General features: G+C 52.6%; 12 protein-coding genes across 12 annotated transcripts; 7 read left to right on the forward strand and 5 right to left on the reverse strand.

Moving 5' to 3' along the window:
* Window positions 1–445: 445 nt before the first annotated feature.
* On the forward strand, window positions 446–839 carry N0V89_005595 (uncharacterized protein; the record flags this gene model as incomplete). Its single annotated transcript, XM_056214372.1, has 2 exons — window positions 446–574; window positions 630–839. The coding sequence occupies 2 exons, from the start codon at window positions 446–448 to the stop codon at window positions 837–839; spliced, it is 339 nt and encodes a 112-aa protein (XP_056071639.1).
* Window positions 840–1,106: 267 nt separating this feature from the next.
* On the reverse strand, window positions 1,107–2,257 carry N0V89_005596 (uncharacterized protein; the record flags this gene model as incomplete). The annotated part of the gene is made up of 3 exons (XM_056214373.1): window positions 1,107–1,556; window positions 1,890–1,987; window positions 2,038–2,257. 3 exons carry the CDS (start codon window positions 2,255–2,257, stop codon window positions 1,107–1,109), a joined length of 768 nt encoding a protein of 255 aa, XP_056071640.1.
* Window positions 2,258–2,745: 488 nt separating this feature from the next.
* Window positions 2,746–3,441, forward strand: N0V89_005597 (uncharacterized protein; the record flags this gene model as incomplete). The annotated part of the gene is made up of 3 exons (XM_056214374.1): window positions 2,746–2,844; window positions 3,102–3,184; window positions 3,237–3,441. 3 exons carry the CDS (start codon window positions 2,746–2,748, stop codon window positions 3,439–3,441), a joined length of 387 nt encoding a protein of 128 aa, XP_056071641.1.
* Window positions 3,442–3,713: 272 nt separating this feature from the next.
* On the reverse strand, window positions 3,714–5,351 carry N0V89_005598 (uncharacterized protein; the record flags this gene model as incomplete). Its single annotated transcript, XM_056214375.1, has 1 exon — window positions 3,714–5,351. One exon carries the CDS (start codon window positions 5,349–5,351, stop codon window positions 3,714–3,716), a length of 1,638 nt encoding a protein of 545 aa, XP_056071642.1.
* An 868-nt stretch (window positions 5,352–6,219) lies between these two features.
* On the reverse strand, window positions 6,220–7,582 carry N0V89_005599 (uncharacterized protein; the record flags this gene model as incomplete). Its single annotated transcript, XM_056214376.1, has 2 exons — window positions 6,220–6,704; window positions 6,751–7,582. 2 exons carry the CDS (start codon window positions 7,580–7,582, stop codon window positions 6,220–6,222), a joined length of 1,317 nt encoding a protein of 438 aa, XP_056071643.1.
* A 2,428-nt stretch (window positions 7,583–10,010) lies between these two features.
* Window positions 10,011–12,165, forward strand: N0V89_005600 (uncharacterized protein; the record flags this gene model as incomplete). The annotated part of the gene is made up of 2 exons (XM_056214377.1): window positions 10,011–10,456; window positions 10,590–12,165. The coding sequence occupies 2 exons, from the start codon at window positions 10,011–10,013 to the stop codon at window positions 12,163–12,165; spliced, it is 2,022 nt and encodes a 673-aa protein (XP_056071644.1).
* A 1,258-nt stretch (window positions 12,166–13,423) lies between these two features.
* Window positions 13,424–14,674, forward strand: N0V89_005601 (uncharacterized protein; the record flags this gene model as incomplete). Its single annotated transcript, XM_056214378.1, has 1 exon — window positions 13,424–14,674. The coding sequence occupies one exon, from the start codon at window positions 13,424–13,426 to the stop codon at window positions 14,672–14,674; it is 1,251 nt and encodes a 416-aa protein (XP_056071645.1).
* Window positions 14,675–15,650: 976 nt separating this feature from the next.
* On the forward strand, window positions 15,651–17,351 carry N0V89_005602 (uncharacterized protein; the record flags this gene model as incomplete). Its single annotated transcript, XM_056214379.1, has 1 exon — window positions 15,651–17,351. The coding sequence occupies one exon, from the start codon at window positions 15,651–15,653 to the stop codon at window positions 17,349–17,351; it is 1,701 nt and encodes a 566-aa protein (XP_056071646.1).
* A 218-nt stretch (window positions 17,352–17,569) lies between these two features.
* N0V89_005603 (uncharacterized protein) lies at window positions 17,570–18,535 on the reverse strand (the record flags this gene model as incomplete). Its single annotated transcript, XM_056214380.1, has 1 exon — window positions 17,570–18,535. The coding sequence occupies one exon, from the start codon at window positions 18,533–18,535 to the stop codon at window positions 17,570–17,572; it is 966 nt and encodes a 321-aa protein (XP_056071647.1).
* A 295-nt stretch (window positions 18,536–18,830) lies between these two features.
* Window positions 18,831–20,415, forward strand: PBN1 (protease B nonderepressible form; the record flags this gene model as incomplete). The annotated part of the gene is made up of 4 exons (XM_056214381.1): window positions 18,831–18,980; window positions 19,037–19,402; window positions 19,572–19,650; window positions 19,904–20,415. The coding sequence occupies 4 exons, from the start codon at window positions 18,831–18,833 to the stop codon at window positions 20,413–20,415; spliced, it is 1,107 nt and encodes a 368-aa protein (XP_056071648.1).
* Window positions 20,416–20,939: 524 nt separating this feature from the next.
* On the reverse strand, window positions 20,940–22,201 carry AOS1 (E1 ubiquitin-activating protein aos1; the record flags this gene model as incomplete). The annotated part of the gene is made up of 2 exons (XM_056214382.1): window positions 20,940–21,800; window positions 21,848–22,201. The coding sequence occupies 2 exons, from the start codon at window positions 22,199–22,201 to the stop codon at window positions 20,940–20,942; spliced, it is 1,215 nt and encodes a 404-aa protein (XP_056071649.1).
* Window positions 22,202–22,479: 278 nt separating this feature from the next.
* On the forward strand, window positions 22,480–24,398 carry N0V89_005606 (uncharacterized protein; the record flags this gene model as incomplete). The annotated part of the gene is made up of 3 exons (XM_056214383.1): window positions 22,480–22,810; window positions 22,924–24,226; window positions 24,275–24,398. The coding sequence occupies 3 exons, from the start codon at window positions 22,480–22,482 to the stop codon at window positions 24,396–24,398; spliced, it is 1,758 nt and encodes a 585-aa protein (XP_056071650.1).
* Between the last annotated feature and the right edge of the window lie 1,013 nt (window positions 24,399–25,411).

The raw sequence follows: 25,411 nt of genomic DNA on the forward strand, positions 1-25,411 counted from the left end.
TCCATGTGATCGCTGGACTGCGAAACACTCTTATAAAACGTTTGGCAAACTCAAGTTTCGCCCTGAGGACGTACGAAAACATTCACGATTCAGAACCACGGTCTTCGTTCATGCAAGACAATGTCATCGTGTGCAGCCATGGTCATCTCCGAATCCACCCGCCGCACCACCATCATCACCCGCATCCATCGCACCACTCAGATCAGTCAACCGTAGATCCCTCTCCACAGTTTACTTCAAAAGACACATACTTACTTCAAATATCCAAAAAGCACGCAACATCTCCCCGTGGACCCTTAGTCCCGAGCCATTCTGACCATGACATCACCATTCGCGATGAGCATGCGTGACGCACATGTTGCTATATAACCCGCTATACGTACCCCGACCAGCTCGATCACACCACTGCAACCCTTACAAGCTCCCAAAAACACCTTAGAACTTTATGCCCAAGCACGGCTTCGAATTCGGCCACTCCGACAACATTCCAAACAGCACAAACATGACATCAAACACCACCTCCGCTGCCGACTCTCTCGGCCAGAAGAAAGACACAAACGCTATCCCTCAGGAGGTCTGTCTTTCCTTTTCTTACATCCTTCCTTTCACTTCCGTTAACACTCGATCAGAATCCCTCAATCATCTCCTCTGCCGGCGCAATCGGCAAGCAATTCAACCCAGACGGTGCCATCGGCCAAATTGGCGAGAAGATTGGTGGCCCGCTGAGTAGCCAGGGTGCTATCGGCAGTCAGTTTGATGCGAGTAAAGATGGGATTGCGGGACATGTCGAAAGAGCGGTTGATGGACCAAGGAATCCGGCGGGCAGCGGGTCGAAGTAATATGGTTATGGAAGTTTTCATGTAAAACAAGTTGCAATCCAATTAAGAACGTTAAACACACCACTCGGGGCCCCGTTTGACATACTATACTGTCATGAAGAATTAGAAACATCCTGGTAGTCAATATGGTTTAAGTATTAGATAGAATAGTACTAGCACATAACCGCACTTCAAATGTTCGGTGCTATTCCATAATCTCTCATCTACGCGTGCGCAGCCGTTCCAATGACGTGGTATTATACCTAATGAACTCCAAAAGCATACATCTTACTCTCCGAGTCGGCGTCCAGGTCCCCACTGCGGACCAGTACTGGCACCAGTCGTTCGTCCCGCTGCAGACGTATCAGCGGCCGCTCTAGGCGCCTGGGCGAAACCGTATCCGCGAGCCTGTGCAGTACCCGGACCTCCACCGAACCACCGCTTCACAGCCGCAGGTGTAGTAATGTAATTTGTGCCGCCACCGAAGGTGGGCCATATACGAGTGAGGAAATCGTACAGGTGCGCGGCGATCAAGCCCGTAGCTTGCGCGAGGGCTGCATCAGTGTTCTCCATAATGAGCGTCAGGAAGAGCAGGGCCAGCGGCAGATATTTCGCGTCGAACGTGAGGATGAAGAACGACACCTGGCGCGTCGGGTTGTCCTGCGCGTAGGTATATGCGTACGCAAGCGTGAGGGCGGGAAGGAAAGTGTATGCACTGAGGAAGTAACCTGCGAGCACCTTGAAGCAAGTCAGCAACTGCTTCAAAGAGCGTGTCTCCACATCACAATTCGAGGAAAAACAAGGTATGTAGGGAGCCAATACCGCACGGCGGAATTGCGCGTCCGCCATGCTTCTCAAGTGACATTCCCACCATGCTCACACACCACGCAAACCCCTTTTGGATTATGCGAATGACGGGGCGCGTACTGTGCAAGGGTTCTCTCCCCCGATTTCAGGAACCGCTTCAGCTAGAAATTGTGACTGGGCGGGCAGATGGTCGGGGTTGTCTTATTCAGACATGAAATTTTGGTTGTGTGCAAGGCGCAGCAAAGAAGTAGTGGGCCTACTTACGGCGATTAACGAGCCGACAAATGCAGTGTATACGAAGAAGTCGCCGGGTTGCGAGAACCGTGACGACTCACGCTCAAGACCGCTGCCGTACTGGTAGACTAGGCGTTGTTAGTTGGTGCAAGCTGGCAGAGCGCAGAGCTCAACGTACAGAAGTACGGATCCAGTGCTATAGCCATTCCCTTCTTCGTAATGAAGAAGCCTGTAACAAGTCGCCATACTTGCGGTGCCATCCTCGTGGTGAAGACATATTGCGAGACAAAGACAAACCTCATCAAGTCGATGATGTTTGCGTATCCCAATGCAGACACTACGACAGCCGCAGCCGTGATGGTCCTCGTGACCGGTGGTAGAGTCCAGAAGACGTCCATGTTGAGCTGCTGTTAGTTGAGCGATCGTTGAGTGCGAAGGAGTGGTGCTACGAGAACTGCAGCTGCAGCCTGGAAGGAAGAAATAGAAAGGAAAAGCCACGGTTGGCTTTAAGGTAGGCGCAGTGGGGCGTCAGCGGCCCTACCTTATCCCGGGCGCGCTTGCCTGATTGGCCGAAGCTCCACTCGTGCTCCCATCCCGTCCACGGGTCATCATGCGAACACAGAATTTATGTTCTAATCGAGCTGATCTGTATCTGTTCTCAGTCAGGTCGTTACAGATGTATGTCCGTGCATGAAATAGAAGTGTACGTCTGACTTGCCAGATACTCAGGCACACTGGCCTGATAATTGGCCGAACATCCATCGGCAGGACCCACTTGCCGAAGCTGCAGTTTGATGTCACCATATCAAGCTCCTAAGCCCACGATTCGCAGCTCCAAAGAGGTCGGATATCAATGGTAGATTCACCTTGAACCAACCTACGTAAAATGTCTGGACCACGGCAACATGCCAGCTTGACGAAAGACGAAGAGACAAATGCTGCCGCCTGGGAAGCTGCGAGAGGCGCAGGATGGGGTGCTACGAAGGTCAGTCAGTCGATCTGGTCTATCAAACAGAATGCAATACCCCCGTTGCATATTTCATAACCATCACAACTGCAAAGAGCTCGGACGCGAAGAACAATTTACGGGCACATCAGGGCAGTCACCAGGTACCATAGATTCCAGCAGCGCTCTGGCCCATAATTGCTCACGTGCCTCCAAGAACGAACGTATGCATCGACCATTGAGGGGGAGATGCGGAACGTATGGCTTCCATAATCACAGCTAACAACTACCGACAGTGGGGCGCTTTCTCGGTCGTAGCAGGTGGCGTCGCCTACGCATTATCTCCCGTATACCGCGGTCTGACCATCCAGTTCAAAGTGTAAATATATCTCAACCCTCGCCATTACCTTATTCTTCTCTAACACAGTCAGGTACATTCAGATGTCAGGTATGATCCTCGGATCGATGATTGAAGCCGATAAGCGCATGATTGCCTACGAGCACCACGTGCGGCATCAGAAGCGGCTGCGGCGCGACATGGAAGTGTGGCGGCGGTACGAGGAAGACTTCGAAGCAAAAGGGACGCCAGGTGTCGGTGCAGAGAGCAATGTCAAGGGCAAGGGTCCAGACGTATAAACGCAATAAGCATTTGGGAATAGCAAGGGGTGGCACGGTGGGGCGAGCTCGCATGTACGATAGTGGTGGATGGGGACACCACTGCAATTGATAGCAGGGAGTCTTGATTTGAGACGCTGAATGAGCTCTTTCGATGCTGTACTGAAATATGCAGATGCCAATGCAAAATGCAATCTGATGCTATATGTCCTGAGCCCAGATACACCCCAGGTTATTCTGTCTAACGCCAAAGTCTTCTAAAAGGTCGTATACAAGAAGTGTAATGCTAACTTCTACAACCCCCATGGTCCGTCTACGACGTTGAGCGCGCCCTCCACAGCTTCTTCAAGCTCGCCTACCCGCCTTCGAAGCACGCTGTTCTCCTCACGCTCCTTTGCTAGTCGACCCCATACAGCAGACTGGGACCCGCCCTCGCAGTTCGTGCAGCCCCATCCATTCTTCTCAAGCCGCGCTGTGCCATCTCGCACCTTGTCGTATGTACTACTCCGGTGCATAAGCTCTGGCTTCTTGCCTTTAGGGGTGGTTTGTCGATCGTCCGTCTCGGCAACGGAAGAGAGATCTGTGCCTGTGGGACTCAAGCAGTTGTTACGCGAGAAGATGCTCGCGCCGTCGGTCTCGCACTCGGACTCAAAGCCTGAGTCAACACTAACGTCCGAATTGGATACGCGATTGCGCCGCCTTGGGCTGTGGACGCTGTCGGTATCCGGAATCTCGTGGTGTGTGTCCCTCCGGACCATGGCCAAGCTCTTCTTCCGCGCCGCCTCTTCCTCCTGCCTTGCCCGGCGCTCGAACATGAGCTCCTCCATGAGTCGGCGCATCTGCTCGTCCTGATCGTTGGCTCGCGCAGCCATGGTCTCGAGTTGTGACTTCAGATGCATGATCCGCGTGTCGGCCTCGTCCAGTTCGTCATCTTGGGCGCTCTGTTCGGCACGAGCATCTACCAGCGCGGTGGAAAGCTGTCGGTAGGAGGACTGATATCGCGAGAGGAGTGATTCGGCGGTGGAGAGAAGGTCATTGAACGACGATGGCGCAAGTGGGTCGACGGGGCCGTGCGGGAAGAGCGCTTGCGAGATGTTGAGATTGAGCAGATCATCTTCTGCATTGTGGTAGGTCGGTGACGCAACTGGAGGAGGTATTGCTGCATTCTTCTGCGTATTGAGCAGCCAAGCGAATCTCGAACTGGCTGTTGACGTTGAAGACGTTGCGGGGCGCTTGGTGGATGTTGGGGCCTGAGGGGGCTCCTGCGAATCACTGGACGCGCGTGTGAGCGAGGTTCCACGGTTGAAGATGCCTGTCATCATGTCGTCGACGTCGTCCTCCTCCGAATCGTATTCTTCTGAGTCAGAGTCCTCCTGTCTGATTCCCACCCCAAATGTCACCTGTCCGCTTGCACCGGTAGTTGCGCCGTTGAACCAATTTTGCAGAGCCTTTGCACCGGCGCGGATCTTTGGTTGGCTGGCCGTCGATTCGATTGCACCCCTGGAGGGAATGAAGCTCGCCAGCGACTTGGTCGGTGAGTGGAGAGATGTGCGCGAAGTATGCTGCTGGAGAGTAGATGTAGCGCGATTGAGAAGCGGCTGGCAGTTGTCGAAGAATGTGCCGGTGAGAGACCTTTGGTGCGATGTACGGGGCGACGACGAGTAGTTCTCGAGCGGAGAGGGCACCTCGGCGTGCGGGTTGTAGGCAGTGGCAGTTGTCGAGGTGAGTGCGGAAGGCGGCGGTCGGATAGGATCTGATATGTCGACGTCGTCGAAAGTGTCGACGTTCTCCTCTGCGATGGATGGAGCGTTTTGTTTCAGAGGGTGCAGCGAGTTTCGGCGGTCCCTCAACGAGAGCTGGGTCGCATGACAAGCTGGCGGGGGATGCAGGGCGACTACGTTGGGACTCTTAACGGCGTCGAACGGATGCATGGTTGCTGCTGGGGCCATGGTCCGGCCTAGGGTCGCTCGCACAGGAATGGGCAAGGCCGATCGGGGATGTAGGGGTTGACCTTTTCCGCAGCCCTTTGTCCTGCGTTCCAAATTCCTGAAATAGGTGCGAGAGGTCGAGGGAGCGCGCTTGAAACGCGATATTGGCTCTCCCTGTCCGTTATTGATGACAGCGGCTGCGGTTTCCCAGCAACAGTGGCTCTATCGATAACGCTGCAAGAAGGGAGGCACGCAGCAACGAGGAAATGCAACGAAAGGCGGCGCTGGTACGAGCTAAAGAAGTGTGCAGAAGTCAAGGACGGTCCCGCTGGAAGAGAATGTATCTTGTCGTCAGTCAGGTTTTCTGGCAGGCCGAGGTGCTGGCAGGGGGGCTGGCAGCTTTGTTGGAGGCTGGCGACCAGCCATCCGCGCCCAAACATGACGCGGCAAACCAGAATCCTCCCCATCGACAAACCGCGAAACCTGGCGTTTCGCGACAACACTGACATCACCAGAAACCCATACTATCTGCTCCATCGCGTTCTGCGTTCGTCTTTGCGTCTTTGCGTCTTTGCGCGCGTGCTCGACGAGCTGCAACATGGCCATCGCCGAATCATTGGCCCGGTACCGCCGCAGCCATGCAGCCGCATGAAACAGACAGCGGTCCGCTAGCGCATCCTCTCGGCCCAACGTCGACCTGCTCGCCATGGAAAATTGGTGAGACATGTCTTCAAGAGCAATGTACATCATATTGCATTACCCAGATACGTACTTTGCATTTGGCCTTTGTTTTCAAACAAATATGTAGCCGCGATGTACGGAAAGCAATCCTCTGCGCTCAATGAGAACCATCTCCCGTACCGGTGGAGCATTATTCTAGCCCCATTCGCTCTGCGTACGCAAATGTCTGCAGTCGCTTTGCGCCATCGTCCGGTACCGTAATCCATGGTGCTTTTTCTCCGAGGAAGATGTGCTGCACCACCTTTGGCATGTTACCTTTGAAGGTGTCGAAAAAGAGGGAGCCAAGAGTGAGACCTGTCACATGTTTCTCCTCCTCAAAGTGGTATTTCATACCAATTGGCGATCCACAGCCTGTGCAGAAGAAGCGGTCCGCAAATTTGGAAAGACCCAATGTCTTCAGAGTTGATGTATGCGTGAAATTGAGCGATTTACTCTCGACGTGGTAGAACGGGAGATAGCCAGATCCTGAGACTTGCTGACAGGCTCGGCAGTAGCAGAAGGTGACGTTCGAGGGCTGTTGGGTCGAGGTATATCGGACGCCGCCGCAGCGGCAACCTCCCTCGAGAACGACCTCGTTGCTGGATGAACATGGGATATGTTTCGAGCCATCGGCAGCTTGCAGCCTAGTTAGCAGACATGTACGATTGTGAGGCAGACTTACGCTTGCGAGCAACTCCTAGGAAGACCGAGTCGATCTCCTCCACTTTCCCGTTCACAGCTAATCGCTCCCACTCCTCTTTGTAGAGACCCTGCGCTTTGCGGCGTATATCGTTGTTCGCGAAAGTCCTCGCAACGTCTTTGACGATTACATTCTCAACGAAGAAATCATCCCATTGCTCCAAGTCGTACTGTCGTTTTCCGTACCCAGCTTGACTCTCTATGGTGATGACCTTTTCAACCTCCAGACCGGCTGATTCAAGTACAATCTTCAGAGATCCTTCATTCTGGCTCCACTCCCGGTTGTAAGGTACCTGGAGGTCCAGCCGTCTAGCTACGCGTTCCAATACCATACCCGGTACAAGGTTTCGCGGATGTGTTGAGTCAACTGCAAGAACACCTCCCGGTTTCAGGTATCTAGCCCATTGTTCGATTGCCGCCTTTGGGTCTGGAAACAGCACCAGAGCAGATGCCACGGTGATCACATCGAATTGCTTCCCCTTCACTTCTTCTATGTCTTGCAGTTTCAGAATATCGCCCTGATGGAAATCTACATTGGCGTACCTCCCGGCTTCTTTCTTTTTCTTGAAGTCGGCGACACGAAGCATGCCTGGTGTCACATCGACTCCAGTGACATGACCTGACGGACCTACAATATCAGCCTCGACGAAAGTCAGGAGCCCAGTCCCACAAGCAAGGTCGAGAACATGTCGGCCTGTTTGGATATTGAGTTCTGCAGCGAATCTTTTGGTAAAGTCTGCGTGCCAGGAGTCATCGTAGTTGAAGGACCGCGACTCGTAGAAGAGTACAGCCTTGTCAGCTTGTTCGGATGCCATTTTGGTGAAACTGAAATCTCTGGGTTCTGGCGCGCGTACGTTTGACGAATTCGTTCCAGCTGAATCTTGAAGCACCCTTTTCATTTTCAATATCAAATAAAGTCGTGATGGTGGTTGACGCTTACGATGCTGCTCTGGATGTAGCCACTCACAGCGTTCCACGAGTTATGACGTCAACACCTCGTAGTCGCATGCCTCCTGTGAGGATTCGTGTGCAGTAGAGTTGTCTTGCGGGCGCGTAGAATAAAGTAGACGATGTTTTCAGATGTTGCGTGGAGCGGAGAAGAGGCCGTCCCAAAGAGTAAGGCACTAATGCCCGATGGAGGCAAGCCTGCATCAGCATCGCTCTTTCAGACCTCTATCAGGACATCAGCTGCAAACGACACGCTTGAATAGACACCTTACAACATACGACATGCAACCCTTGTCGCTCCCATCCTGCGCGTTAACGCCGCGGCCGAGGTGTCTCGTTGATAAAAGAGACAATATGACAACTGCGTCATCCATACTCAAGATAACATCTTCGAATCTATGATCGAACAGGTCGTGCACATCGCGAGACTAGCTAAGCAAATCGAGAGGAGATATTCTTTCAAGGTTGATAACACATGCTAAGCGACTCAGCCGGCTGTTGCTGATGTGCACAAACAGAATTCATTGGCAATTGTGCTTCAAGGGTCTTCTAGCAGACCAGCCGCATAAGTTAGCATCGCCCGTTCACCGTTGCAAAGATCCGCTTTAGCAGGGCCGACTCAAGTTGCTGGAACGAATCGAAATGTCCAGTATACGTTAAGTAGCTCCAGGACCTCTTGGTGTACCAATATCTACTGCGATTCAGGTGATCGTGAGGCGGCGATGCCACTAGGTGCTATAAGGAAGAACTCTGGCTATTAGGCCAGCTGCTGCATGATTCTCAAAATCCTGTTGCCGCGGAAGATCAACGCTTGGCATCGAAGTACTGATCATCCTTGAAGAAATTAAAGGCCGATGTGTACGAAATCCCTATGAACCGCAACTAGGAAAGGACTTTGCAACTTTAAAGGATGAATCCACAACGATCGCTACCACTGTAGAATATCAACACCATGTGCTCCTAGCACTAAAATTGCGTATCAATGAAGCCGAAAGTCGCTCGTTCGCGTACAACTCATCGATTTCAAGTAGAATCATGATGGATCCCAGCCCAGAAGGGTCCGTCGTTGAGTCCTTGTTGCATCGAACGGAAGAGTTGCACAAGAATTTGCTCCAGAACTTCAAAGAGATGGAACTTCATCTGAATGACCCAGAAAACGTTATCATTAACTCTGTTGGTCAATCGACAATGAAATGCAACACACGGTATCTCCCGCATGCAGCAAGCACTGATTGGGCGAATTGTCATAGTCACTGTCAGAGTGTTTTCCAATTTCCACCACACTGGCTGGTATTCTAGGCATCGAAACGAGCGATTTACAAAACCTGAGCGAGGCCCAGTGGCTGTTCTGGTACATCGCGACCCCCTTGGCGGTAATCTGCTTGTCGACGTAGCTCATTACCCGGGAACCTCTAAGAAGGCATGGACATGGGGGACGAAACGCAAGAGATCCAAAAAGAAGAAATATAAATGACTACGAGATGCAGACATCGCGCCCGAGCTGCCGTTTTGAGTAGTTGGTATTCAGGTTGTGCATCAGGGCAAACGCGGAACTGTTTCCGCCGGGGCCCGACCCGTCCGCGCGGCGAGATCGGACAGAAGACAACTCGCTTCATGCACTCACCGGCAGGTCCCACTTCTTATCTAGTATTGATCCCATTGATTGCCTCTGCCGTCTGTCAGACTAATTCTAAATAGCGCAACAGCACTACAATGGATCGTATCAAAAGAGCAAAAAGCATGGCCGTCTCAGCTATTATCGGACCATACGTCAACACTTTGAAAGTGAGAATGGCTCTCGATATATCTGCATTTTTGCAACAAGAAAGGATCAGGATTCATCCGTACTACTGCCAAGTGCAAGCTGTGTTCATATATTGAGACGCCCTGGGACCGAATATGCGAGCAGCGCTGGCGAATCAATAGACGCGCTTCACGCGTTTTCGGATCTAAGCCAAATATGGAAGGTCCATGCGAACGCTTTGCGTTTCCTATGCCGCATACGAGACTACCATTCAATCTTACGCGGGGAACGCACGATATGCTAGCCAGACCCATCTTTATCGGTAGCGGAAGTCTTCCTGGGAATGCTTTAAGTAGCATGCCAGCTCCCTCTTCTACAGAGTTTGTTCTTCGAAAATCATTACCAGACTTTTGCTCGACTTCACTTGCTCTTTATTCTCGAGCGTCGCGCTCTCCACGTATCATTGACGTACAGCAGAGTACCACGCTAACTAGCCTTTTTGAATAGAGTCTAGTCTTTGGAACGGTCAGCTCCCCCTTAGGGACCACACCATGGCGCCTCATCCCTTCAAGATCCTCAGCATTGGGGAGACTCGCCTCGCCCGCGATGTCATCCTCTCCCTCCACCCCGATGTCGTTGTGGACTTCCGAGAGATCTTCCTCCAGGAGCCCAACAAGGAGCTCATGAAACAGTATCTTGAGGCCGAACACGCCGCGCAACCCGGACATTCAGCACACTCAAAGCGGCCGCCACGATTGGCGAAGTGCATGTACGATGTCATTGGCTCTGACAAGGTCCCGGAGTACCACGAGTCACTTGTCGACGTTGAGACGAAGAAGAGGGTTAAGCATGAGGTCATTGGGAAGGAGCACCAAGCTTCTCTGACGTTGTGGGAGTTTGAGCATCTTGTGCAGGCTTGCAAAGAGAGCGACGAATTCCAAGCAGCGATTAAGGAATTCCACCTACCGGAGGGCTTCGAGCTTGTCGTTGAGCCTTGGTGAGTTATTCCCTGAGATTGCATTAGGAACGTTGTACTCTCAGCCTCTGTGAAACGACTCTAGATCAACGCATCATACATACGTTGAACGATTGAAACCACTACAACAGAAAAATTACTGACTGATGAGTAGGCCGTATGGTGGACTTGATGCTACCTCCGAGAACAAAAGGTACTTCCAAGGATTGTGCTTCGGGCAGGACACTAGGAACGGCAACCCGGATTCAAATTTCTACGCCTATCCTCTACCGATCATTCCCGTCATGGACGCACATACTCGCAAGATATGCCGTATTGATCGACTGGCTACTGGTGGAAAGGGAGACAGCTTGACGGGCAAGACTCACTCCCCCCGCATCCTCGATCATTGCCAATCCGCTGAGTACGTTCCGGAGCTAGTAGAAGGAGGCACACGAAAGGACATGAAGCCTATCAACATTACTCAGCCGGATGGCACTTCGTTCAAGGTCTCAGATGAGTCTTTCGTCGAATGGCAGAAGTGGAGCTTCCGCCTATCATTCAACCCTCGCGAAGGAGCTGTTCTCCACGACGTGCGATACGAAGGCCGAAGCATCATTTACCGTCTCAGCATTAGCGAGATGAGCGTTCCCTATGCTGATGCACGAGCGCCCTTCCACCGCAAGCAAGCGTTCGATTTTGGCGATGGTGGTGCAGGAAACTGCGCGAACAACCTCTCTTTGGGCTGCGACTGTCTTGGTGTGATTAAGTACTTCGACGCTGTCATTGTTGGCTCAGATGGTGAGCCAAAGGAGCATCCCAACGTCATCTGCCTGCACGAGCAGGACAACGGCATCGGCTGGAAGCACACCAATTGGAGGACGGGCCGAGCAGTTGTCACAAGGCTGCGCGAGCTAGTCGTTCAATTCATCATTACCCTCGCGAACTACGAGTACGTTTTCGCATACAAGTTGGATACTGCGGGTGGGATCACGCTAGAAGTGCGGGCTACAGGTATCGTCTCTACCGTCAATATCGATCCCGGAAAGACATCAGAGTATGGCAACGTTGTTTCGGGTGGGGTGCTCGCGCAGAACCACCAGCACATCTTTGCGGCTCGCCTTGACCCTGCCATCGATGGCCACAACAACACGCTTCTCTACGAAGAATCTCACACTGCCCCATGGGATAAGGAGACAAACCCCAACGGAAACTTTTACGAAATCCGCAAGACGATCGTGAACCGCTCACAAGGTCTTGACGCCGCGCCCGAACACAATCGTACATTCAAAATCATCAACCCGAACAAAAAGAATAAGCTCAGTGGCAACCCAGTCGGTTACAAGTTCCAGCCACCGGCAACACAGAAGCTACTAGCAGCCACTGGCAGTCTGCAATACCAGCGAGCTCTCTTCACACAACATCACGTCTGGGCGACAAAGTACCAAGATGACGAGCTATACGCTGCAGGGCGGTATACGCTGCAGAGTCAGGTGGAGGTTGGCGGCGTACATGACATGGTCAAGCGGAAAGATGATATCACGAACGAGGATCTCGTCCTCTGGAGTGTGTTTGGATTGACGCACAACCCCCGCGTGGAAGACTGGCCGGTCATGCCTTCGGAAATTTTCCAGGTGCATTTCAAGCCTTCGGACTTCTTCGAGAGGAATCCGGCCATTGATGTGCCGTCGTCGAAGAATCAAGCTAGTGTGCTGGCGAAGGACTGCTGCTCTGCCGGTCAGAAGCTATAGATGCGTGGGGTGCGGACAGGTCAAAGAGCAATGAGGTTTGGGCGACGATGTTAAGTTTGGAAATTGTCCGTGTTGTACAGGGCTGAATGATATGATGACGTATGTTGTTCCTACACTTTAGCGTATATCATCCGAATATCAGGATGCGAAAAAATACTTCGCCTATTTTCACTCTGAACCTACGTTGCTTATCTGCATTCCTGGGACATATCCTATTGTATTGCTTGGCACACATAGCCTACTATACTTAGTTCGATTTATGATTTTTAATAGATATCGTGCCGGTCGCGGATCCCATAGCCAGGGACAGGAAAACGGAAACGCCAAATTTCGAAGCGCCCCTGTGGACAATATCGTATGCACAGGCTTCCGTCGAAGACCTCAACGGTGAAGCAATGTTCAGAGGCATGGAAGTTCGAGGGCAAGATTTAGCGTATGCGCATTACCTAGCCGAGAGTGCATCATGTACCTGCATGTAGCACAAACCGTTGAGAATTGAGCACCAAAGCTAGGCCTAATGACACACTTTAATTTAAATTCACTTGCTATGACCTTATCATTTACTCCCCAGACCATCCTTGAATCTTACAAAAAGGTCTAACATGTCGAATGTGGCGAGACCGCAATCTCGCCTTTATCTAAGAGCGACGTCCGTAGATTCTGCCGATCGCTTATCGAGCCCGTCATTCAGCGCCCTACATAGCTCCCTACGTCATTGGCTACAAAGTCCGTGAACAAGAGTCGATATCTTGCTGCAAGATGAATTGCACCAATTCCAGGGTTTAGTGAAGGCCCCACGTGCGTAAATGCGGGGAAGCTTGCCGGCTTGGGAAAGATGGCTTGTGTCCCCCACTCGCGTGATCCAATCTTCGGTCACCATCTCATCAGCGCGTCAACTGCCGGATCATCATTGTGCTCACGATGCATCAGGAGAAACGCTTACCTGATGAGCCGCGGCCGGTTGCCCGAGGTAGTAGGGCGTCGTATATGATCTTTCGGGCTACCGCATTTGCGGAAAGCCAGCTATTAACGGACTTTGTCGCTGCGCGGAAGTCCCATGTCTCGCTCACCCTTCGTTATCGAAGACATCGGAAGTCGTCCACTTCCTGGCTGGGATCTACCTCGCAACATGCATCATGAACATACTCAAAACAGGTCGAAAAAGCACCCAAAAGATGACCGAACGAGACTACCAAATGAAATCCTTATGGATGTTTTCGAAAAACTACTCAACAAACCGTCTGATCTCGTAGCGGCTATGCGCACATGTAAGAGATGGCATCACATCGCTAGTACAGTGCTGTACCAGCACATCTCTCTGGACTCAAAACTTCGAGAGGACACATCAGGTGCACGATTCGGAAGATTCGCTCGACAATACCACCTCATCCAGTCGCTTAGCGTACGCATAACTCAGGTGCATTTGATGGGCTTCAGTGTTCGGTCGACGGATGCTTTCGATCGTCTAGCAGAGTTGTGCGAAGCCGTGCGCAGGATGAAGAACTTACGCACCTTTGCGCTGTCGTTTGAAGAATCGTTGGACTACCTGGAAGGCTTTTCTGTACCCAGCGCTGTCATTGTCTTAATCTTGCAGAGTCTCCCTGCGTCAGTAGTCAATCTCAACCTTGATTGCGACTGCATCAATCGTCCAGACCTCGATCAGCCTCATGTGTGCCATGCTGTGAGTGCTTTGCTACCGCGCCTTAGGAGCTTGAGGCTGCGCATCTCTCATCTTTGTTCTGGATTACTGTCGAGCCTTTTCCCAGCAGCGACACTCGACCACGAACACCCGAGCAGGCCTCCAAAGTCAAAGAAGCCGCTGAACAGAACATCTCGATTGGAGTATCTCGTCATTAGACTCATCGCACGTCCAGAGTGCGCCCACCTGGCCCACACCGCTCTCTGCTCTTCCAGCGACAAACTTCTCCACGGCGCGAAACTCGCAAGAACACTTCAGGAACTATACAACGTCGGAGCATTCCCATCGCTCTGCGAGTTCGTCGTCATCGGTCGCGTCAACGCGCCATCGACCCTGCAAAACGACAACTGGAACGTCTTCAAGGTCCGCACTTTCGCCCGCGGCATTTCGGAGACGATCACGCTACCCTGGTGCGCAAGAGGAGGCTCAAGCTCCTTGTACATGATCCGCGATTGCGACGGCGACTGGTTCGGCTCCTTCGCCAACATTTCCAATTCACTGGAAGGGCCGCTCGCGTGGACAAAGACCGGAATAAAAGCTACGCGGTATTTGAAGCCGTATGAACGGAGCAACGATTGGGGGCTCGATCGTACGAAGCTGGCGCCACGAGACTCGGTCATAAAAAAGTTTGGGGTGTCCTTTAGGCTTTGGAAACATGAAGATGCAACGCGAGCGAAGTTGCTGAGCGCTCGTAAGGTTTCTGGATTCAGGGATACCGAAGTCGCGAGCCAGATTGTGCCAGATGGGTGGAGGTGGGTCATCGCGGAGGGCCCCTGGAACTGGACTATTGAGCCGATGACTGCGTACTAAGTCATTACTGAAGGGATATCCTTTTCGAAGATCATGCCCCGTTCGAGGCCACTGCGCCACGCAAAGGAGCTGAGCGAAGAAGTTGACGGCGGTAGGCCAATGCCGAATATTGGAAACCAGCATAACATCAGTGAGATAAAGGTCTCGAGACCTAGAGTTGCCCCACGATGAGCAATCCCAAAGCCGACAGAACTTGGAGAACGATGGTGAATGTGGCCGATCTGAATATTCATAAGGCTGATACGTCTGATGCACCAGCAATAGCGACTACGCAAAGATATATCCCTGTGATGGAAGTTATCGATGAGGAGTCACGTACACTATACATTCAGAGGTAAGAAAACTCCTTCTATGTCGCTAGAATCTATCTGACCACCTCAGAACGAATAAAGCCAAGTTAGGGCCGTAGAAGAACAACTTCCACGAATTCGGACCCAGCTCTTTTAAATAATGAATTACATAGGGGATCAGAAACTGTCAAAAACATCTCCACGATGTTCAGGCACATTTCGATTACATCAATGTCAATCAGAACTGGCCGGACATTTGACAGGCACACCACGATGACTCTCAATGTTGATGAAACCCAATTTTGCGATGCTCATGATTTCTTCCTTGTCGCACAGTCTACTCGCCTGCTGGCTGACAGATTTGTACACCAGTTTTTGCCTTCCGATGCATCACTATCACACTCAAACACAGATCTACGGCCGGTCTATTACTTGCTTTGATCAAGGCCATCAGTCGCCCTGAGTAGAAATACTGCGGGAGGCGCTCAGCTGTCTTACCTTTACCCTAATAAGGCATCTGACCAGGTTATCGAGCAGAAGTTATGGTGCGTAGTGTCACATTCTCCCTCACTTAAGGTCCTGGAACATCTCATTCGTACTTACCTCTACCCTAAACAGTTTGATCTTCATGAACTAATAACTGACAGCCGTTCTACATCTGACGGGACATTGTGTCTTTAGACGTCATGACAAAACGGCAAGCTTCGCCACTGTCTACAGAGGCATGTAAGCGACGACCCGCGACAAGCGTGTCAAAAGCCTCCACTACATCTTCAAGTTCCCCCTCCCTCAAAGAAAGCGAGCGGTCGGCTAGCTCAACGTCTAAGCCAGCGGCTTCATCACATTCCGGACCGTCGAGCTCGTCCAGTGAGCTCTCCACACCGTCAACAACGCAAGAAAGTGTTTCTCCGAAAACTATCTCAAAGCCACCAACTCCAAAGACAGCGTTACCGGGACTCACTCACTTGAACGTCTACAAGCAGTCAAGGGTTACTTCAGATCGTTCACACTCAGCAGTCGCCACGGACATTGGACTCCCAAGTTCCCAGACATGTACACCATCACATGATGGCACTGTGGTAGGTGCAATGCCAATAAGCTGTCGGCACCGACTGACAGAACAGATCTTACCGTCACCACTAAGTACAGGCACCCTCGTCCGATACCAACCACCGGACAATTTCCCCGTCTTCAAGAGTGGAGACGTCATCATCACCTACGACCTAGGTGCTTCGTCCCGGGAGTTTCAGCTACACAGCTCCGTGCTCTGTCGACACTCTCCGTTTTTCGCCAACGCACTGCAGGATGCTTCACCCGACGATACCAAAGCTTCTTGGTACTCCTTTGCCATTGAAGTAATCAACGGTAAAGGCAGATTAATCCGCCAACAGTCTAACGGTGACCGCCCCAATGTTCCGCAGCCCAGTCCCCAGATCATCGATGGTGTCGAGATCAAATCCGAAGACCTGTCCGATGATGGAAACTCACCCGGTCCTAAGCCCTCCTACACCAACGTAGTGGCGATCACTCATAACCCTCGCCATTTGGCTGCAATTGCATGCTACACCCAAATACTCGGCTCATTCTATAATATCCCACCTAAAATATCCACTATCGACATCAGCATCGCTCTGGCCCAGTCAGAAGGGCTCATCAAGGTAGCCACCGAGCTGGGCTGCGTCCACGTCTTACGAGCGCACTTGAGTAGCATGTATGCAAGCTATCGTCAGAAGGTATATCTCGCCGTCAAGTCCGACCCCCCTCGCTGGATCCAGCTCGCCATAGCCCTCGAAAACCGAGCCATCTACGACGAATGCTTAATCCATATGGTCGGCGCACATCCCAAATGGCCCTGGCCCACTTCCCGCAAGTTTGTTGCAGAGCCCGTCCAACACCTCGTGAAGCAGAAGGCACTAGAGCTCGATAGACTGCGTCTTGAAGTCGAGCATGAATTGCTACTCATCACCATCCACATTGGCGACCCCCTCCGCCGCCATATTCGCGCGCCGAACCCAGCGGAGACGGCCGAAGTCGAAACCTGGCTCACCGTGCAAGTCTTCCGCGACGAGCTCGCCCAGCACATTTCGAACGTGACGGAGCACCCTGAGCGGACGCTGCATCTAGGGAGGCTATATCGCGGAATACACAAGGGAAACTTGAAGTGGCTGAGCACGGAGTATGCAAGGGAGCTGATCGAGGGAATGATGACGATGGGGTGGAAGGATTTGGGTGAGGACATGGGCAAGTTGAAGGAGTACGCGGCGAGGGTTGTGGAGAAGTTGGCGGACAACCAATTGATGATCGATCCAGACGCACACAGTGTTGGCTACTTGACTTGCGTGAAAGTCAGAGACGACGATGTTCTGTGGGAGGCGGGCGATGTATAGGGTGTTCTGGGGTAACACGGCACATGATGAGAGGCAGGGCGTTCAATGTGTTTTCTGCGTGCTCCAGACAGTTCTGACTTTTTTGTGCAGTTATGGGACGAGAAGGGCGCTCCGGTTCTTTTTCGTCACTACTCAATCGATTTCATGTGTGTGTATATTAAAGAATATAATGATTGCAAAACGGGTATCAATCTCGAACCAAAGGGAAAACTCTCGAACTATCTGCGCGAAGTCGAACCGAAACCGGTGCTCTCGTGTCTCGTGGATGAGTAGGTCGACGAACCAGACGATGACCGCGAGCTTCCTTCGCCATTGTTCCACCCACTGTTACCCCAACCCGAGCCAGAGGCCTGATTAGTCCTGCTCTGTCCAGCTCTACCTGCAGCATATGCCGCAGCCGCTCCGCCGAACGCACCGGACCAGAAGCCAGGCCTCCAGCTCTCCTGATTTGTACTCCCATATGACCGCTTGGGGTTCTGTCCCTGTCCAGGACGCCAATCGTACGGCGGGGGCGGATCGTCATCGTTCCCACCATATCCTCCCCATCCACCACCTCCACCGCCGCCCCAACCCGGACGATTGCCACCGAGACCAGCCCCAGCGCCACCTTGTCTCGTCGCCCAATTCCTTACCGCGTTGTACACAATCCATGCCGCGACGCCAATGAAAATTATCCAGAACACGGATGCAACAACCTTATCACCCGTACTTTTCTCGTGCTCTCCCGCATCATCATCTCCGCCTCCAAACCACGGCTTTTTGTGTCCATGCTTCTCCTCGCCTTTATCTGTCAAGACCAGTCTGTATTCCACTCCGCAACTGCCCTTCAGTATGAATGGATCTTCAGGGTAATCGTATCCTTCGCATATCACGTCCGTCGAGCCCAGTTTGAATTCCTCGGGAAGGGAAGCGGTGCATGTCCACTGGATAGCCTCGTCGTCGTAATCTGCGCCGCTGTTTTTACAGCGCATTACATCGACCTCATATAGGCCGCGCGCAGAGCCGCCGATGCATTTTAGCTGGGGTATAGCAGAGACGCGGCGGTGGGAGGTCTGCTGGTCTTTGCGGAGAGTGAGACTCTGTATCTTGGAGAGCTTGACTTTATCGGAGCGTAAGGCGGAGGCGGGTTCGAGGAGCGTGGAGGCGGCCAGCAGTGCCGTGGAGAGGAAGTTGAGCGGGCGCATTGTGACTTGAGTGCTTCGAAAGTGAGAGAATCGAGAAAGTCGCAGATGATGTTTGTCTATAAAGCCATGTGTGGCGACACGCGTAAAGGACACGGTGTGCGTGTCGAGCAGCGCAAGGTTACAGTTTGTGAAGATGGCGAACTGTTGAAATGGGCGGCTTGGCGTTCGTCATTGGTGGGAGATCTGTAACTTACAGCATTTTGAAGTTAGCGTAGAATATGTTACGGCATCGCGTGAACGTGTGCACATGTGCAGGTCGTCCCTTGACGGACGCTAATTTACATCAACACCAACAATGAAACAGCGAAGGACGTACCTGGTGGAGGACCCAGATACATTCACGCCAGAACAGCTTGAAGTTATTGATGGATCACTCTCGCTGAAAGGCCTCGAAGCCGTAGAGGAACACCGCGTTACCTTCAACGTAGACGAGCTTCCTGAAGAGGTACTGCACCTATCACGTTCATATTTGTCACAAGTACACCAACTAAAGTCTTATAGATTCGCAAGTTCCTCGAGCAATGGCAGGAACTACATATCAAATGGGCCTCTTTGAAGCCCTACACCGCCATCCCACCCTTCTCATCACGTGTCACACCAGGCCTACACATTTTCTATGAGCCGCGCAAGACGCAACCCAAAGTACAGCTTTGCGACCTTTTGCGATCGGTCTTCGATCCAGAAAACGAATGTTCGTTTGATTTAGATGCAGAAGAGATAGCAACACCCGTTTTCCATGCGACAGAGGATCCGGAACCAGACGCCTACCTGCAGTACTACTCCTATCTTACGACAATAAACCAGCTCGTCTCTTTGATCGAAAAAAAGCTTTTGTCCGAAGTCTTCAGATCCAGAAACTTGCATAGAGTATGCAGACTCGCTCCTTGGGGCCTCCTACTTCGACATGGACTTCTCCTCGTCTTCTTCCATCCTAATCCTGACAGCCTTCTTCGACTTCCCTCCCCATGGCTGGACAAAACACATCCCCGCCCCAAGCCACGGGCATACGACCGAAGTCGGCGTCCTAACCCATGAGCCCAATCCCGACCCCGAAGATATCGCTTTCGGCGGCTTCCTCACCGTCCTAGGCCCAGACGCGGCACCCAAGCCTACGCGTTTCCAAACGGCCACACGACACTACCCTCTCTCTTCCCCCCCTAACATACACATCGCGCTTCGCGCACCCCACAGGCTTGCATCCCACATTGGAACTCAGCTTCCCCTCCGCTCAGCTTATCCCGCCAGATGAAACCTGCAAATTACATACACATCTGACGCTGCCCTCCTACCTATTCATCGATAAATACCAATTCAACGACCCTCTTTTCCTCTCCTCACACCTCCTGACCTCCCTGCTTCACGTCACAGGCGCCACGGACCTGGAAGCACCAGACTGGGTCGTTCCGCAATGGGGCAGCACTGCGCTCTTCCAACTCGCCTACCCAATAGAACATTTAGAAGGTTTGAAAGAACGAGACTGGACAGTCACTATACCCCTGCACCTCCGGTACTTCCCCGCCACCTCTTCCTCGCACACACGTGTCCCTGTCCCCTGGCCCGTCGTCTTCTGGGCCTGCGATGCCGAGCAAGACGGCTCTGGGAACCCTTTCGACCGCAAGAACCTGGGCTATGATAGTGCATTTGGAGAGGGAAAGAGATTCATGCATGTACCGCCAAAGAAGAGCGGGAATGGGACGGGGAAGCTGGTGAGTTGGATTGATGTGCCGGTGCTGGACACTAGGGCGGCGGACTGGGTAGAGATGGGGACGATTGGAGTTGTTATTATCGCGTTCTTGGGATTGTGCTGGGTGTTGTTTGGGGGTGGGCGTGGAGGACGTGGTCAAGGAATAGAGGAGAAGAAGTTGAAGAAGAAGCAGTAGAGTGGCGAGTAGTCTGAAGAGAGTACATTTAGATCACGTGTTCTAGAAAGGATATAGCCTCTTGCCGGAGAGCAATGCACTTTTGTAACACGAACCAGCCTGTTTTGAGCGGTAATGGCAACGACTATTTGTCACGATAACATGTAGGCGTTGCTTCAAAGCTATTGACCGTCAGCATGCATACGTGAACTGATCTACCAGCCATATTGCCCTGCTAGGACTCAAAGTGCCTTTGATTGTCCTTAGTAGGATAAACAGGTACTATCAATCATGATTTGATGCTGCAGTCGACGCTTCTCGCGACGATGTACGCTACGTCGCCATTCCATTTCGTGCATGCTCGCTAATGATGTGGGTATCTCCCATAACCATATACTCCATTTAGATACCCCAAAGAGAATCAAAAAACTCCTCAGAGTTGACTTGCAACCAACGCCCTGAGTACCGAATCCGAATCCGAGACAATCGCAAGCTTATCCGTTTCTCGATTAGTGAGACAGTACCTGCACCCATTAGCGATCCCTTCAAGCGAGCACGATTGGCGCATCGACCGGCAGAGGAGCAATCGGTGGCACAGGATTGTTCACGAAGATGGGATGGAGCGCATACACTGGTCCCGAGCTATCCTCTCCGTCGAACAGCATGAGGTTCTGGATGGGCTGTTCTCGTTTGCCAAGAACATTGATGACATCCTGAGCCAGCTGTCCGCCGAGGTATGCTGTGACCGGTGCGATTTCGCTGCCGAGGTTGTGTAGAAAGCTCTTCAAAAAGTCACCCGTAAGGGTCTGAGGCGGGAGGGTGAGCTCCTTGTGTCTGTCCATGGCGGAGGCGGAGAAAGCCGCCAGCTCGGCCAGACTGCGAGTTGGATTGCCGTTGCCTTGTCGCTCCCACTCCCAGAGCGTGCGAACACAGGTCAACAGAGGATGCACCTTCTTCAGCTTGCGAGTATTTCCCTGCAGCTCTGGCGCAAGGGGCGAGGTGTTGGAAAGTAGCAGAGGCGTATATAGCTCGCGCTTTGTGACCAGCTCAACGTTCTTCGCGTTCTCCTTCTTGAACTGGACACCAATTATGGATCGCGTCGCAGATTCCGCTTTGAGCTCCGTCTTCCTAGACACCTCCCTCTCAATTACGAATTCATGACATCCTAAGTCTGCGAAGATATATCCGTACATGCCATGGCTGCCTCCTGCGTAGAATGGGCGGTTCACGATCCTAGCGCAGCCATTGATATTGGTAAGCGCAATGAAGTCGAGGTCGGTAGCAATGATCATGTCGAAAGGCGTAAAGAAGCCAGTGTCCGTCTCTTTCGAAACATCACAGGTGACCACATTGACCTTGACGCGGGGATTGAGTTTCTGGACTTTGGGAGCCGCGGCTTCGGCGCGCTGAGCAGTGTTAGAACTAGTCACCGTGTACAGCTGGGCGCTCTTACATTTTTGCCAATGTCGGTCTCACTGATGAAGAACTGTGCACTTAAGTCCTCCTCAGTGATGATTTCATGGTCGGCAAGTGTGATTGAGCCAATGCCTGCCAGCACCAAGTTCTTCGCGATCTCGTTGGCGAGGGCCTTGACGGACACGAGCAGAATGTTCGCATTGCGAATCCTGTTCTGGGCTTCAAGGCCCCAGAGGCGAATCTGGCGGTCGTAGAGTGCGATCTCGTCTGCGGACACGGTTTCGGCCTGAGCAATGGCCGCAACAAGCTCACCTGCGGCATCAGGAGCAGGGAAGGTGCCTTCGCCGTTTGTCGCAGGCAGCGGAACTACTGGTGCAGCGGGCTCGGCCATATTGTCGAGTTCAGCGAGGCGTGTGGACTGCGGTAAGGGAATGGGATCTTGGGGGCGGCGAGTAGGAGCGCAGGCGTCGCGTCTGAGGAAGGCACGAAGTTGCAATTGGCTGTCGCGGCGAGGAAAGAGCTCCGGGAGTGAGAGAGCAGAGCCGCAAGCTAGATGACGCACGGACGGGCCGATGTGGGGTGCGCCTGCCGATGTCACCTACTTCGTAACGGACCGACAATACCCCTTCCAACTCAACTCCCTCGCCGACCGAGTGCACGACACCATCCATGCCGAGAACACAGCCAGACTCTCCGTCTCCGCCGCCCCCACCCGCCGAACTTGCTTTTGCTACGGGCGGCTTTGATTTTCCGCAAGCCTCAGCCTCCCCGCCGCCCACTGTTCCACCACGGACGTCACCTCGCTCGCGAGTGAACCAGCTTGCAGAATTCCTGAACCAACACCACCAACAAGTCGCCACGGATGACGACGATCAAGCGCCGCAAAGACGGCCACAAACAGCAAGAATTGTAGGCTCTCGTCGCCGGCCAGCTGCTCGCCCCGCTCGGATACCCCGTCACGCCGAGCGTGAGCCTGATGGGCCCAACATGCAGCGCAGCAGTACGTGATGACTGGCTACAACGAAGAGTTTTTAGCTGGCGCATGCAATTTGAAATAGAGATTGCATGCCAGACTGAGTCTACATCGAACATGACTGACTGGACTTCCATTAGGCATTGGTCGACCAAGTGCTCCACCAAGTGAGCGCTACCTTCGTCGCGCCCACCCGCGTGTGAGAGACGTACGCTCCGTCATCGAAGACCCCGCTACTGACGTGCTGGACTCTCTGAGCGACCTCCCGCTAAATTCGTTCCACGCCTCCCGTCGAGAGCGCAGTCCGCCAAGCGGTCTTGACAGCCAACCCAGACGGACAAAGAGGAGGAAACTCGATCATCCCGCTAAGCCAGCCTCCGAATACGATGGATTCAAATATGGCTACAAGGGACAGGTCGCTCGTGGACGACTCCGAATGGAGGTAGTCAGCTGCGACGGTGGCGAATACGACAGGGATAGCTCTCTCTATAAGGTCCAAAACGTATTGAGCAACGATAAGAGCGTGTACTGCAGCCAGAGCGGGAGGTGCAACCTCCTACTAAAGCACATCGGCGAATTGCCCTTTTGTCTGGAAAAGATTGTAATCCGCGCGCCAGATCGAGGGTTCACTGCCCCGGTACAGGAAGGACTAGTGTTTGTATCTATGTCTCCAGATAAACTGCTCTCTGGGACCTCGGCCTACGAAATTGAATACAATCCGCACGACACCTTCATCTCGCCGCCGTCCCCCACTCCAAGCCTGCCGAGAGGTGAGGAAGAGGAGCTAATTTCGTTCCATGAAGCGATCCTGGATGAGGCAGTTTGGGAGCGGTCTCGCCAGGCTCTAGCAGAGAGGGTCTCGAGCATGAGACTTCGCAGTCAGCGTCCAAGAACACCAGGTCCATCACGGGTACCACGGCACCAACGGGATGATCAACTCAGTGTTGAGGATGAGGATGAAGTTATCAATGAATGTCCTTATCACATCGAAGAGGGTGACTCTAACGCTGCAGGCATCTCTGCACCAACACCACCGCCTTTCACGACCACGATGGAGAGTGAGCCTGAAGATTCAGAAGAGAGCGAAGCATTACCTTCCGCTGCCATAATGGCAGACCGACTTCGGCGTGAAAGTCGCTACCGTTCTGAAGGTGAGGACGATGACGACCGCGAGGACTTGATCCAACATCCGCTCGCCACCCTGCGGCGCGCGGAACCACTAGGATCTCCCCGTCTTCGCAGCTTCCATGAGCAGGCTCAGAGGTGGAGGAATCTGCAAAACAATAACAACATCGATCCAATAAGGGCCACACGTCTTCACACCCCAAGTCGTATCGGACCCAAGCACAATCGGCCAGAGTCAAAGGATATACTCCAGCCTCATGCCCGCTTCTTCATTGCACGCCACAAGAACAAAATCACTATCAAATTTCATCCTGCCATGTAAGGTCAACTCACTTTCTCTTCGATAATTTCACTGACACCTACTAGCTCAGGAAAGCACGTCCTATTAAAGTTATGGAGTCCAACGCAGGACGGTAATATCGACATCGAGAGCGTACAATTCTACGGATACTCGGGGCCACGGTTTTTCCCAGCGATTCAACCACGCTAGGGCGAGTTGTTCATTTACAGTCCGACACAGTCTTTCCATATCAAGGTACCGGTCGAGACGGTTTATGAATTGATTGAAGGATGTATGGCTATTCCAGGACCTTGACGGGAGCAACGTGAGCTATGATCACAACTGTAATGTGGCATTATTGGCTGAGGCATTCCGCTAGCTGCATGGTGGCAATGATACCCATGCGTCCACTTTCACGGTCCCGCTTCCCCGATCCACTTCTCGTAGGCTAAGCTCGACGTTTTTTCCTATTCAGTCCAGCCTACATGCATACAGACTCACCGTCAATTTCGGATAACAATGCCGTCCAGACATTTTCGAGCTCTTCAGCTCAGAACTGTTCTCAACCAACAGCTGGCGCCACAGTCTTAATATCTCCCCAGCGCCTCACTCCCTACACCGTTCACCGTTCAACGCGCGAAACCGCTTCCCCGTCCCGCTCTCTGCACCGACAGACATCCCTGGGAACGTTACACTGCTTACTCCGCACATGAATCTGCCGCCTCCGCGCTCACCGTTCGGTCATGTAGTGCGAAGATAAACGATTTTGATCGGTGGGAAAAGTTCGTGGCGTGGGATGCATGCTGGGTGTAGCGAACCATGCGAGACCCGATGAAGTCATCAGCAAGGGCCAAGACGAGGCTTGCCACCGTTTCACAGCATGCTCTGACAACCTCGACATTCTGTCAATAGTTCGTGATGCTGCACGCTGGAAGGACAGCCTGGTAGCCTAAATGTTGGATCTCATGCGTGCACCAGACGCACAACACTCCCGTTTTACTGCAGGGCGCCGTGAACGGAAGCCCCACCATGGCGTTATACAGCATCACGAACGTACCTTATTCTGTATATGCATGTTCCGAGCTTTCTGACACTTGCATAATGGAGTTGTTTTGGACACAACAGGGTCACTTTGCGAGGGTGAGGCTGGGATCCCTGGTACTCGGTTACACCAGGCGGTTATTTTCGAGCACGGGTGTCAGCGCCATCTGGCAGAGATCTAG

The sequence above is a fragment of the Didymosphaeria variabile genome, assembly GCF_027946475.1.
Source record: "Didymosphaeria variabile strain IMI 356815 chromosome Unknown scaffold_4, whole genome shotgun sequence".
NCBI lineage: Eukaryota > Fungi > Ascomycota > Dothideomycetes > Pleosporales > Didymosphaeriaceae > Didymosphaeria > Didymosphaeria variabile.